We start from the raw sequence: 14012 nt of genomic DNA, 5'->3' as shown, positions 1-14012 counted from the left end.
CAACCAATTAGGCATTAGTTCAAAAACCACAAAAGTACCTGAAATAGCCGACTTGTGAAATTCACCTGTTTAAAACCTGTGCTGGATTTTCCTCTTTGTTTGAGATAATTTAGAAGCTGTGCAGTTTTTCCTGAATTCAACTTGTATAGATGAGTATGGTGGGGGAGCTTTCTTTCTTTCATCCTTTATCAGGTTGGGGGCAATTTTAGCTTACAAAACAGTTGGGTTTTTATTTTTCCTTAGTAATCTTTTAGCACTTGACAAAATTTACAAAGCTGTGTGAGTTTCCTATGTTGGAGACAGGTCTCTTTTTCCTCCTATCCTGGAGTGCCTTCTTATCAGCAGAAGCTGCTGGTCTTACAGGTAAGTGTTGCATTTTATTGAATAAAAGCAGTTTTATAATATGCCTCTAGTATGGGAAAATGGCATGTTTATTTTGGGCTTGACATCATATATAAAGCTTCTAAAAGCCAGTTGCTATATTGGAGATGGTTTCATCTTTGAGAACAAATCTGTAGAGACATTGAATAGTTCTTCCAGACAAAGACTTATTAGATCAGGCTGAAGTCCTCAGTCTTTCTTCCCTACCTTCCCTACATTGTCCCATCCCTATTAGTCCCACTATTAATCCCACTATTTTCTGCCCAGCTATAGGAACAAAGGTGATGGTAAGTACAGGGAAGCAAATGTACAGTGCCATGTGACTGTCGGAGACTGTGTGCTCCTCTGCATGGACTGGTCCCTCCTCCTTTTTCCCAACTATCAATGACTAAACAGAGGACAGGGTCATCCTCAACATTGCCAGTGGGTTGCAGCCACCTCTGGATTTTTTTTTTTTAATTTTCATCTTATTCAGTGTGCCTACATAAACACCTTTTGCAACAGGAGAGGTACAGTCATGTCCCTCCGTGACCCAGTGATAGGTAGAAAGATGTATGATCTGATTTTTTCGTTAACACTGAGAAAGAAATGGTACAATCACAGTCAAGTACATACCCAGGGACCGCATTAAAGAGTCCACGGAAGTTTAGGCAAAAATTGTAAATGGATATAGTTTACCTAGACAGCAACCTATTGTATAGTGTGATTTGAAAGAACAAAGTTTGTAAGACCCTGATCGTTTTAAATGTTCTTGATGCTGTCACCTCTGAAATCTAGTGCTCTAATTAATGTCAGGGAGAGTCAGGAGAAGAAAACTGCTTAATGGAGTGTTGATGCAGCCTATGCTGTTTTGTTTGCAAAATTGTTCAAAGCCTTTTGAAGTCAACAGTTATATTTTTACTGACTTCTATGGAGCCAGCATGTTACTTTTTTAATATTAGCCACAAAATCAAACTATTTCCGAATGGGTATTAACATCTGCATCTTCTGGCACCTTTGCCTTATTAAATATACAATTTTGCATCCTGTTTACTGCCAAAATCTTCAGGCCAATGAATAAAAAGAGGGGCACATGAACTGAACAAAAGGGTGATATTCCATCACATAGAGAAAATCAGGTACCAGTTGGAATAAAAGTCCATTTTGTATCTTAACAGCTCTTAAAAACGTGACGCGATTCCTACATAAAAATGGAAGCAAAGAAGGATGATTGTTAATCACTTTCCTCCTACTGGAGGTACTGATTTCCTAATCCAATGACTTCCAAGGAAAGACTGTTTTAAAATACATTCCTAGCTGAGAACAAGGATGCTCTGTTTCAGCAAATGCACAACTGATAAGTTATACATTATACCCCAAAAGTAGATTTGTAAGGGAAACACTAATATCTTTCAGAGCCTCAGGTGCTACACCAAAGGTGATTTCCATTTCTTGGGCATAGGAACAGACTATATGTCCAGACAAAAAATTATTGGTATATGTCTTTTTTGCATACTGCAAATATGATGACAGATAGCGTAGTCTCTCCTGGTAGTCACTCTGAAGAGTGTTTCATTTCTCTTTTCTTTTGCAATATATAAAATATCTGAAAAAAAGACTTAATTATTGAACACCACAGATGGTTTTTGCAGTAGCCATGGTAAGGAATTTTAAACGGACAAAGGGAGAGCCAGAGAAAGAGAGTGGAACCAAAGTAAAGTTCCAATTTAAGGGGAAAAAATAGAAAATTGCTGGGAAATATAACTATTTCTTATAAATGAAAGAATTGATATAGGCATATAAAAAAGAATTGCTCTGCCAACACACAAATTCCAAGGAAAATGTATCAAGCCCTTTTAGGTCTGTCACTAGCCTTTTTTTCCATGGGTGTGTTCTGAGTTCCAGGTGGAACTTGTTTAATTACACTGTTGTGAGGAGGCAAAGTTTAATCTTGAAAGTTTTATCAGTTGAGTCTTTGTCATTTAGTTTCTGTGAACGGCTTTTGTCAGAAGCTGTTAGAGTGTAAAAACTCATGGAGCCTTTCTTGTAGCTTCAGAAGTTCAAAGCTGTGTTTTGTAAATGCATTGACTTTATTAGTACTGTGCTAACGTTACACTTTAGAGTGGATATTTTTAGTTGTCTGGTTTAACCAGTTTTGATGTTGCTTTCATTTTCTCTCAGTCTCATCTGAAATAGCTCCAGCTCCCCTCCTTTCAAAATATGACTTTAAACTTCCAGTTCAGCAGCAGAATTACTGTATTGGCTAAGAAATCTTCAGCTGACTTAGGTTCTGTTGGAGGTATAGATTTCAGAGGTGGCTCTGATTTCTCATACCTGTGCTACGGAAATCTGGCTAAAATGCAGTTATTGCGTGCAGCCTCCCACATGGGTATGTTATGTACGAAGCACTTGTTGCAGAAGGCATGGGGAGCCCAGCAAAAAGCCAGTCATCCTTCAGAATGCACTCAACTCGTAATCCATAGTCTATCATTTCCAGCTTGCTTACTTTGCCCTTTGTCCATCTTAATGCACACATCGTCTGGTTTTACATTCAAGTGTATCTGTCCTCAAAAGCAATCATTAGAATTAAGAGAGCATCATAACCGTGCAATGAAACTGCTGGACCACTCTATTCAATGACCTAAATTCCTAGTTTGAAGTCTTTGTCTTCAGTAGACTTGATTCAAAAATTAACTTGATCCATTGTACATTTACGCCTACATTCATCTTTGTTTTTCTTGGATAATTGTGTTTCCTCTGTTCATTCCTTCTAAATGAACTTCAAAGGATTAACACTAGACATCAGTACTTCCCTGTAGCTATTAAGTAATGTGATTGCAAAATAATTTTATTTTTATAATGCTTTTGACACTAGTTCTTCAATCACTATGAGCCTTTTGTAATCTAATATTGAAGTATGTCATAATTTATAAATAAGGGGCTATACTGTTTTTGTGTAGGTATAGTAGGTGGTAGAGCTCACTTGTTCAGCTTACAGATTTTTTAAATAAAATGTAAATGGAGACTAGTACAGGTCAACATTTTATAAAATATTTTGTTCCTCTACCTCAAGATATCCCATGATATATAACACACAATATATGGGCCTGACCCTAGTTGAAAAATGGATGTGATCAAACCAGCAAATCAAAATAAAAATCTGGGATGACTCCACAATTATTGTTATACTGATAACTGTAAATTATAAATTAATGTTATGGTTATTAATCTTATAGCTATATCATCAAGCTGTGACATATGCATGATAAATTTATTCTTATACAGTAGAATCTAATTTGTGCACTTTCTGATTTGCCCTTCCTGACTGCTGAGCAAAGTTGTAATAACAGAGTACTGTAGTAAGGTCAGTGTCAATATAGTTGCTTTCATTTTCAAACTTCATTACAGAGTATTTACTAGTAGGCTATGGAAAAAATCATAAATAATTTAAATTAAACACTTGTCAAAATAAATGAGGAAAGTACATCTTGCATTTATTAATTGCTTGTTCTCTTACTTTATAATTAACAAAATTTGCTAATTTTTAAACAATGACTCTGTCATTAGTCTGTGAAAGATTCCATGATGTACATGGTCATTTAATGTTCACCTCAGTTAGACCCTCTCTATCTACAGCTGTTTGAACTAAGTAGATATTCAAAGAAAAAAAGATTAATATACCTGCCAAAATGCACTCAAATATATGTATGTGAATTTATTTGTGTGTACGTATTCAATTAATGTATACTTCAAAGTCATATAGAATTTAGCAGTGTAAAACCATCAAAATTACGGCCAACCGCCTCTGATTTTTACATGCCAAAGACCTGTGCTATGAAGCTAAGAAAGCCAATAGATCTTGAAGGAAAAAATGTTGGAGGGGATCATCTTTGTTCCTTTACTGGTTTTCAGAGCCCAGCCGAAAATTACTGTTTTCTGATCATTATAAAGGAAATAGCTTGTGATAATAAATTACTGCTGCTTCCTTACCCTCAGCAATTCATGTCTGAACATTTCGTGGTACATCTGACACCTGCCTTCTTATTCAGGGGCTCACAGGAGAGCACAGTCTACCTAGTGAGAAAGCTTTTCCTCCAAAAATAAATAAGCAGCTTATTATGACTGATGTACTCAGGACAAGTCCAAAGACCTGGTCTCTCACTGGGGCAGTTTTGTGCTACCTTTGTATTTAGGACATAGCAAGAACAAATGTCACCGACTCCCATTTCCTTTGGTACTGCTGACAAAGTGCATTTATTCTCGTGGCTGTTCACTGTTCCTATCTGCTTGCTGTAATTTGTCTTGGATCCATCATCTACCTCATTGCTTTTTTAAAATATTGTGACTAGTTCTTCTTCTTGTATCACTCTCAGAAGGGATCTACCAAACCATTTCTATCTGCAGGCCTGAGCACTGTGAGCATAATGCAGGTTGGTACCTGATTGACTTTAGTTCACTGAGCTGACATTATTCTATAAAAGGAAGTTATTCTGGGCTTTAAATTCTAAACTTTGTGGTTTTCTTTCCTTTTTTCATAAGTAATGTGCCATGTTGTGTCACACAGAGAAGTAGGCAGACTCCTCCCAGTAACGAGGGAGAAGGGATAGCTTGGCTTCGAGGTCAAAAAGAAAGAGACCTCAACTCTTTTAAGCTGTAGTTCTGCCACTCCTAGGAGGAAAGGATGAAATTCAGGTCTAATTAGGAAAGCAGGCTCTTCATAGATAAGAAGATGGCATTTGCACTGCTGTGCAGAGACAGATGACAACTGGGCTAGTTTGCTACAAATTACTAATCCATTACTTGCCTGTAGGACTTCAGAGATGGCTCTGGATAATCTATGTGGTATTCTAAGATGGGGAATGTCAGGTGGATCCCGTACTTTAGAGGAAGCTCTAGACATACTTTGGCGACATATAAGCTAGATCCAATACTCTTTGGAGTTTCAGTTATCCCATTCGCCCTTTCAACACCATCACTTGACCAGATTATGCACACACTTGAGTCAGTGCTTAGGTCTGGCTAATTTAGGTTGTGTTGTAGGTACAGCCTTTTAAGACAGTAAGGGGAAAAAGAGAAAGGTGATTGTTTTTAGAGAAAAGTACATATTCTAGCATGGCATTAGGCTGAGATCAATGATCAGTTGCATAAAGTGAGGATAGTGGAGTCTTATGGCTAGTGCATAGGTTGAGGATAAACAGGGCAAGCACTCTTAGTGTGTCTAGAATAAAACCTGTTATGTCTCACCATAGGAGTTCCAATCTAAATTGAATTCAGCAATTCATTTGGGATTACAAAAGTACAACACTGAAGCTCAGGTCTCACTTGCCAGGTGCAATACCAATGATCGGTCCTCAGATGAGGGCCTAAAAAATCCCCTCAGCTCTGTCTTTTGTTGCTTTCTGTCACTTCAACATAAAATCAACCTCAGACAACTCCAGAGATTAAAGCTTCATGAACAAAGCCCAGCTTTGGTTCTGCATTGGTGCAGGTCTGGTGAAAGAAGCCTTAAATCTTTGCTTTAGTATCAAGAAAATGATTAGGCACACTGCATACCCTCAGTGAAAACAGACTGAAGAGGGACATGGTTGCTACTGGGTTTATAACCTTACTACTGCAACAATTGAATGCAGAAGACAGTGCCTCATTTCCTGCCACTCACACATTCAGTCTGCACTGGGATGTGCCCAGTAGGTGCTGTGGAGATATTCTGACATAAATATGACTCCAAAATAAATGTTATCTGATTTAAATAATTTCTCTATTACTCAGTCCTCATTGTTCTCTTTTCTACACGTTTCACCACCTTTGATGAAAGACCAGTTCCTGTTGCTTGTTTTACTGTGGGATTTGCAGTACGTTGTGCATCATTAGAGAGGCATCCCTGAAGCTCTGGAATGCTTCAAAAGTTGGGATGAAAACCAGTCAGTTTACCTATAGATCATTTCAAATGAAGTTATACATTTTATCCACTCCCTTGTTTCCCCAGAAGGTAGAGGTTTGGGGTTTTTTTTCCTAAATTCCTTTTTTTACCACTAAAAGACCTGACAGCTGGACACATAATGTCAGTTTTATCCTCTGAGATTAGCAAACTCTGAAGTTTAAATTGTGGCCAGTCACTTCTAGGTTTGCATTAAAAGCACACGGCGCGTGCTGCCCTTCTCTGAAAAAAGACAGACTTTTTTCCAGTTTTTCTCTTAGCACCAGATATTGAAAAGCAAGGGTACGTTTCCTTTTGCCTATTTGTGAAATGATCCAAAAAAAGATTTTGTCTTTTAGTGACAATATAGGAATTATTTTTAGATTAACACTTACAAATTAATGCTCACACTATCACGTTAATGTTCACACCATCAGCAAAATACTTTTAAAGATATGTTACTCCTTTATCCTATATTATGTTTTGATATTACTAGCTTTTGTCCTAACAACAATTTCAAGTACAAATATTTGGCAAAACTAATGTAAGAATAAGTTCTCTAATTGTATTAACAGCTAACAAGCTCTCACTATTTGTTATATAAGGAGAAAAAAAATCAAATAAAATGGTAGGATTTTATTTCTAATAAAACCTCTTCAAAGAGGTTGAGCTGCAGCTGAAAGTTTACTAGTGACTATAAACATTTTACTGTGAGGTTTCTCATTTTTTATATTAAGGGAAAAATTTCAGCAACTTTATTAATAAACACAAGCAGCTGTATTGCACGTAACAACTGATCACCCATTTCAACTCAAAACGTTCCATGTTTGCTTTAGGTTAGCATTTTGTTCAGCAATTGTGGTACTAAGTATCTCAGTAATTGCTAAATTTGCCACTTAAAAATGAAACAATGTAATGGCACTGAAAAAGTGAGCTGAGTCTCCAACACACTGAAATTAAAGCACTGAGCACTAAGGACTGGTAAAAGGACCATCTCACTTCATCTGCCTCCCTGCATCTAATACTTTCTGTTTATAATTCCAGTATTATTATATTTGGTCTTACCTGTTTCTCTGTGAAAGAAAGCCTGCAAAAATTTAACAACTTAATTTATGTGCCATACACAGTTCATACAATATTTTGCTACCCAGCTAACTTCAAAACCCAGCTTTAATAGTCTTACAAAGAAATCCAGACTGTTTTTTCCTTCTAACTAAAAAGTTCTTTGCCTCTTTAGGTACTTCTCTTTCCTTTGTAGTTGTATTAACATGTAATTGGTCATTACTCTTAAGTAATCATTTTTATGGAAATGCATTACAAGCAATTTTCTCCAAGCCTTTTAATGAACCATTCATTGCGAGAGGCATGGCTGGTACATATTAAGCCTTCAATTGTAGCAATTGTAATATTCCACTGCATTCCCTCCGTCTTCCCTGGAAACAGGATAGCTGGTTTCTACACTTGCATAATTGCACGGTTCAGATAATTTATTTCTATTGTAAAATCAGATTTAGGCCATTTTATTCCTCATGTCACTCTCTCAGTTCTCTCACTACCCATAATTAACAGTTTCTTAGCAGTCAAAAAACATTTTATAATCTTAGATGAATTTAATAGTCAATTTTAAAAATGCAAGACTTGGCATGATGATGATTCACGTAGAAGAAAGTGAATCAGAAACTCTTATCTTCATTTCTGTTACTGAGCCTGGAGCTAGTGATACTTAGCAACAGTACTGATTGGCTGTATTTTTTAACTGAAATTTCATTGTTTGAGCATCCCATTGCATATTATTAATGCCTTGAGAATTTTTAAACTCCCCAGATCAGTTCTGCACAATCCAATACAGTTACTGAGAAAAAAGTCTTAGACGCATTTAAAAGAACAATTAGACCTCACAAAAACATCAACTTCCCGGAACGTATTTAGGCAGCAACAATCTCACTACTCCCCACATTATTTGCTGTGAAGAAAAGTCTTAGTGTAGTTAGAAAAAAATAAATATCAAAACAGACATAAGAAAATAAAAATATTTAAAAACAAAGACACAGCAGTTAAAGCTCAGTGGAATTTCTCTTGGCTACAGAGATTGTGTTCTGTATAAGTAGTACAGGTAAATTTGCAATATAAAGAGATCCCAGAAGCAAAGAAAATGTCCACAGTGTTTTGTGGGAAAATAAAGATTTGCTTTCTCATTTTCTTTCTGATGGCAGTTATCCCTTGTGCCAAATTCATCTCAGAATTTTTTACTCCATACTTTTTTCTTCCATCAAAGGCATATTAATGCCAGGCCCCAGTTCTTCCCAGAAACAAGAGGGGCTTGCAAGTAAAGAAAGTTGGATTTTGTTGGGCAATATTTTCATGGTTAGCAATCCAGAGAGAGTCAGAAACTTGAGAAAGACATGGTAAAGTAATAATTACTTTAACTGCTATGTGGCAATGTGCTGTTCCCACACACACACGCTCCCCCAAATGAAATAGTTTCAGCATTGTCTAAATTTTTACTTTGCCATGTTTCCTTATATACACCATGCTTTAGGGAAGGAGGATATTTCACCTACCTCCAGGCCCTCTTGCTGCTAAAATTCAAACATTTGGAGGTTTGGATAAGCCTGTTAAGGAACCTATTGAGGCACCAGCACTTTCACCTGAGACTTGTTCAGTACATTACCATCCATTGTTTCCTGTGACTGTGTGAAGCCTGGCCTGCTTCTATTAATCCTTTTGAAGTAGCAGATTGGTTTATATCGGCTTTGCCATGCTAAAGCCTGCAGCACTGTCGATTCTGCCCCCTTACTGAGCCTCTTCTTGCTGGCATTTGTAAATTCAGGAGTCACCATCCTGGAGAAGATGGAGAAAGCCTTATCCCGTTTCAAGTCCAGGACTGAAGGCACAGACTCGGATTATTTTCACAATTCTACTTCATGCTCTTTGCTTCCAGTAGAACTAGTTTATATGTTTCAGTTCATGCTAGTTTAACCCAATAAATGCCTAGAAAGCTGCTGCACAGTCACATTGCAAGAATAGATATTGCCTAAACCTGGACAGGTATCTTTTTGCTTGCTTTGTTGCCTCAATGTGTTTCCTTGGATTCATCAGTGTTATTTCAGTACATGTGAGCAGCCTATGAGCTGAAAATTAAATAACAATTTGCAGAGCAGCTGATGAGGAAGCAGAACTAAAATGCTAGTTGGGGCATGTTGTAGCTCTTAGACAGGAGGCAGTGAGTAGAAGGGCTGAAAGGCAGAAGAACTAAAGCACTGTGGAGTGGGTGGCGGAGAACTGCCTGTATGTGAGCCCTGGAGATCACAGGCACGCAGTGCAGGCTGGCTTTGTGCAAAACCAGTCATTGCTCATGTGGTATGCATCTAGAAACCGAGCAGAACTTGCATGCTCCACATGCTTCACCAAACACGTGTGGAGGTTTTCAGGGGAATGATGGTCAGAATGGGCATGAACAAGCCCTGAGCTGTTGCATAAATAATTATCAATGAAAACATGTCCCAAGTTTAAGAAAAGCACAGAGCTTTCTTCCTCCATGGGCATTTACATATGGTTACTGGTGGACGCTTATTTTTGGTTTTCCATTGTCTCCCTGTGTGGGTTCCTTCTGCCTTATCTGTGTCCAGAGCTGACAGGAAATTGCAGTCACAATCTTATCAGCCAGTTTAATTATAATACTGCATTACAGCAGTGGCATTACTCAATGATTCTAGTGAGTTAGGACCAGGGCCAGGGAGGAAGTATTCAAAAATAAGAAATATCACTATAATACAAATTTATTATTATAATTCTTTATAAACCTGCTGCCCTGCTCCTTGAGACCTTCCACAAGCTGGGAAGTATAATTACTGTCACATGGCTACAGTCATTGGCCTAGTCATTCTGGGCAATGCAGCTTGCACCTGCCAGAGCATCGCTTTTAAGCAATGTGGTGTTGTCCACCTTGCACATTGTTACACACTGCTTACGATAAGGCTAACAATCAGGCACAGATGGAAATTACTTTCCCCTGTTGCAGTCATTCAGTACCAAGCGCTCTCAAACCATTTAAATGTAATAAAATTATTTTTTCCTTTCCTATTCAGGCTCTGCCAAAATTTTCAAATACTCTGAAGTCCTTCATATTACAATTATGTTAGTCTTGCCTAACTGTCAGTCAGATTATGGTCAGATGTTACCATGTATTAATTCAAACAAATTTTCTACAGTTTTGGGCCAAATACACAACAGTAGAAATGCTATGAATGCATGATGGACCAGCTAGAAGATTCAAGACCTTCATGATTTTTAGCAAAGAAAAAAAATTCTAGTTTGTTTGAAAGATGCTCTTATAAAACATATCTTAAAGTTCTTTTGTTATAAAATGCTGTTAACTAATTAGCTTTTTTATGCAGCCCTTTGACAAACCTAAGTAAGAAAATAGAGGCAGCTAACTCTGGTTTTCTTTGAATTTCAGGTATTGTTGCAGTCCTTTTCTGTGGAGTCACACAGGCCCATTATACCTACAACAATCTGTCACCAGATTCCAAAATGAGAACTAAACAGGTAGGGCATGGAACTAACCGGCTTTGTGTCTTCAACTGGTGTAAGGAATAGACAGAGGCACTGGAATATAGCTGGATGGGATTTCATTAATGCAAAGGAAGAGGCTTATATCTTCATTAAGGGAGAGACTGGAGATTTTACCAGGAAAACAGTAACAATTCTCTGGATAAGCAAAAACTATAAGAGTCTGTTCTTCCCAAGAGACCTGAAATGTCAGTTCGAGGAGATGAAGGGTAAGGAGATAACAGTTTACGCTAGCTTCCATACAAAAATGCTATGAAGTTAAGGAAATCAAAGAGTTCTGGTAAACAAGAGAGAATTGGTCTGAGAGAGTAAATCCATGTGGATTTTTGCAAAGGGACTGTATAAACTGCAGTCTGGCCCACAGACTTGAGCAATGACATCATTTCATTTCTGCCTCATTAAAAATCTGACATAATTAGAAAGATAGTGATTTTTTTTTTCCATTGTGTTATTTAGAGTTTAGAGACAAGAGAAATTTGGTCATCTGTTTTTTGTTTGAACAGGTGACTAGTGCAATTGTAATTATTTTTTAAAACTTGGAGCTGTTCTCAGTACTACATATATGGCATTGCAATGTTCAAAATACTTTTCAGCACAAGGAATAATTTTAGACTACCTCACCACTACCTAGATCCTGTGAGAAGTCATTTAAATGCAGTTTTCTTCTCTTTTACCGTTGACTCATGTGTCCTAAGAACCCCAGGTTGTAGAAAATCTATCTCCTAGAACAAAATGGAAACAACATATGGTCCGAGACTATAATTTTCATGATGCAATCTGGTACCTTTTTCAGCAATTCCTCTGTTTTAAGCATTGGAAGTTTTATGTAGAAAATTTCATTGCTTCTTGCACATCTCAATTTAATCAAAAATCCAATTTTCTATCAAAAACAGTTTGATAGAAAAAATACTGGCCACAGTATCAGTTCAACTGTCAGACTCTCTCAGATTTTAAATCACAAAAAAGTTTCTGGTCAGTACTTCCAGAATAAAGTGTTAGCTATTGAATAGGATAAGTCTTCTCAATTGCATTTCTTCATACCAGCAGAGGCTGATGCTTTCGAAAAGTATTCCAGCAGAGAAGAGAACTTTTCTCTGGTAACTGTATCATAAGGGAATAACATTTATATCTACTATAGAATTGTTTCTATTTTGCAGAAATACTGAATTGCATATACCATTACTATCCTTGCATATAACTGTTACAATTTGAATACAAGGCTTTTTCAGGGATTCATCTGCATGATTTAGTGATGCATAGCCTCAGAGAGAGAAAGAGAAACAGGAAGGCCATGGTATTTTTAATTACATAGGAACCTTTTCAACTACAGAATTAACTAACATTTAGTTTAAATGCATACTGGTTTTGTTCACGTTTACTCTTTTATCCCCTCCCATTCAACAGTGCCAAACAAAATAGTGAAAATAAACTGTATCTACCCTTGAACACACAGAAAAGGGATTTTGTTTCTCTATAGAGCTATAAGTTTTATGCACCCCTTCTATTCTGTTTTTCTCTTCAGCCTCCCTTACGATATGGTTCAAAAATTGATGTTGAATTCCTTTGAATTCTTCTAATTTATTTTCTGATCCAAAGATTACCCTTTCATATGCAGCTGTTTCAGTGAGACCTGCACTGCCTCTTTCTTTCTCTCCCCTCAAGAATTCTCTTCAAGCAAATTTACTAAGCCACACACTTGGCATTCTCATAATCATATGTGACTTCAGTGCATTTTAAATGAATATTGTTGCCGAGACAGACGGCTTTGCTCCCAATCTAAGTCATTTTTATTACTCGTTACTGGCCAAAATCAAGGGCTTTTCAGTTCATTTATAGAATTATTCCAAAACAGTCTCTCTCTTTTGTTACAACGACAGATCTTTCAATAAGGACTGGTGAACTGTAATGCACACTGACAAAACAGTGAGTTAAGGCTGAAGCTAAAGCTAACAAAAAACATGGAAATTAGATTTAAAACTGTAAATCAGATCATGAAATTATGTTAGCTGTTTTTAAACAAATGCTTTTTCTCTACTGCTTTGCACAATTTTCTTTACGTTTTTTTATTGGCTATTAAAATTTCATAGATTGATGGTAAAATTCAGTATACAACGATAGAGGTGGTATTTCTGGCCATGATGCCAAGTTCTCCGTTTCTCATAATACCTCATCATTTGCTCTAAAAAAAAAGATAAGAAAAAAAAGACAGGTATGATTTTCTACAGATGTTGATATAAAATGACAACTTATCTACAGTTCTTAAAGGAGAATAAGAACCTCTATTAAGAATGCCTGTTAAAAGATGCCAGGTAATTATTAGTCCCCATGTATCCTTTATTATCCAGTCAATCACTGTTTAACATTCCATGAAAAAGAAATACTAGATTTCAAGCAGCTGAAACTTACAGAATCTGAAAGTATAAAGTAACACAAATCTTCTCACAAACAATGGATTATTTTAACAGTCGTAAGAAAAGTAAGATAAGAAAGATTTAGTGAAAATGTAGGCTTTAGAGAGTTTTCATTCAATCCAATTATCCCAGTTCTCACTAAGCATTTATAAACATTCTCTCTGTGTGTTTTTCTTGTTTGTTTTTAACATGAGTGATGTTTTATGGCAGTATTTTTAAGTCGTCATCATTGACCTGACTACGGTCATAGTGATTTTAACATTAAAATTTACACTGCCATCCGTGGCAACAAGGTTAGGTCAAACAGAGTGCTCCTGAGTTTCATACATTTAAAGTTTAATTTGTCCAATATATCTTTAGTGAAGGAGAAGATGAAACTGCTAGAACCTGATCGAAAGCTATTTGATTCTGTGCAGCTTTCTCTAGAATTATTTACAGCTGCTAGTATAACCTCACGTTATGCTGCAGGCAGACAACAGTTGCCAGTAAGTCAGTGGCTGGGCAGGGTGTTGCTAGATAAATAGAAATTACTGGTTTGGTGAAAGTGAGCAGACTGTAAATCCCAACGGGTCAGCTCTAGAAAGGGACGCATGGACAATACTGTGTGTTCTACAGAAGAGAAGATATTTCTCGCTATTTTTTTCTCTCTGCCCTCTATCAGTTTCACTCAAATGCCAAGCTAAGACCAGCACAGTTTCCTAGTGGTAGAGTACTAAGAGAGGCTTCTCACTTTCTCTAATGGCTATAAATGT

General features: G+C 36.9%; 1 protein-coding gene across 1 annotated transcript in view; it reads left to right on the top strand.

Annotated features, from left to right (window-relative positions):
- The window catches only part of SLC9A9 (solute carrier family 9 member A9), a 210229-nt gene that overhangs the window by 85115 nt on the left and 111102 nt on the right, over nt 1-14012 (top strand). The window contains exons 8-9 of the mRNA XM_050902352.1: nt 258-363; nt 10737-10825. Coding sequence (XP_050758309.1) covers nt 258-363; nt 10737-10825 — 195 coding nt within the window. The remainder of the gene's footprint in view (nt 1-257; nt 364-10736; nt 10826-14012) is intronic.

The sequence above is a fragment of the Gymnogyps californianus genome, chromosome 10 (genome assembly GCF_018139145.2).
Source record: "Gymnogyps californianus isolate 813 chromosome 10, ASM1813914v2, whole genome shotgun sequence".
In the NCBI taxonomy this organism is placed as follows: Eukaryota; Metazoa; Chordata; class Aves; order Accipitriformes; family Cathartidae; genus Gymnogyps; species Gymnogyps californianus.
Note: the sequence above shows the minus strand (reverse complement) of the source record. Positions and strands in the feature narration are given on the sequence as shown.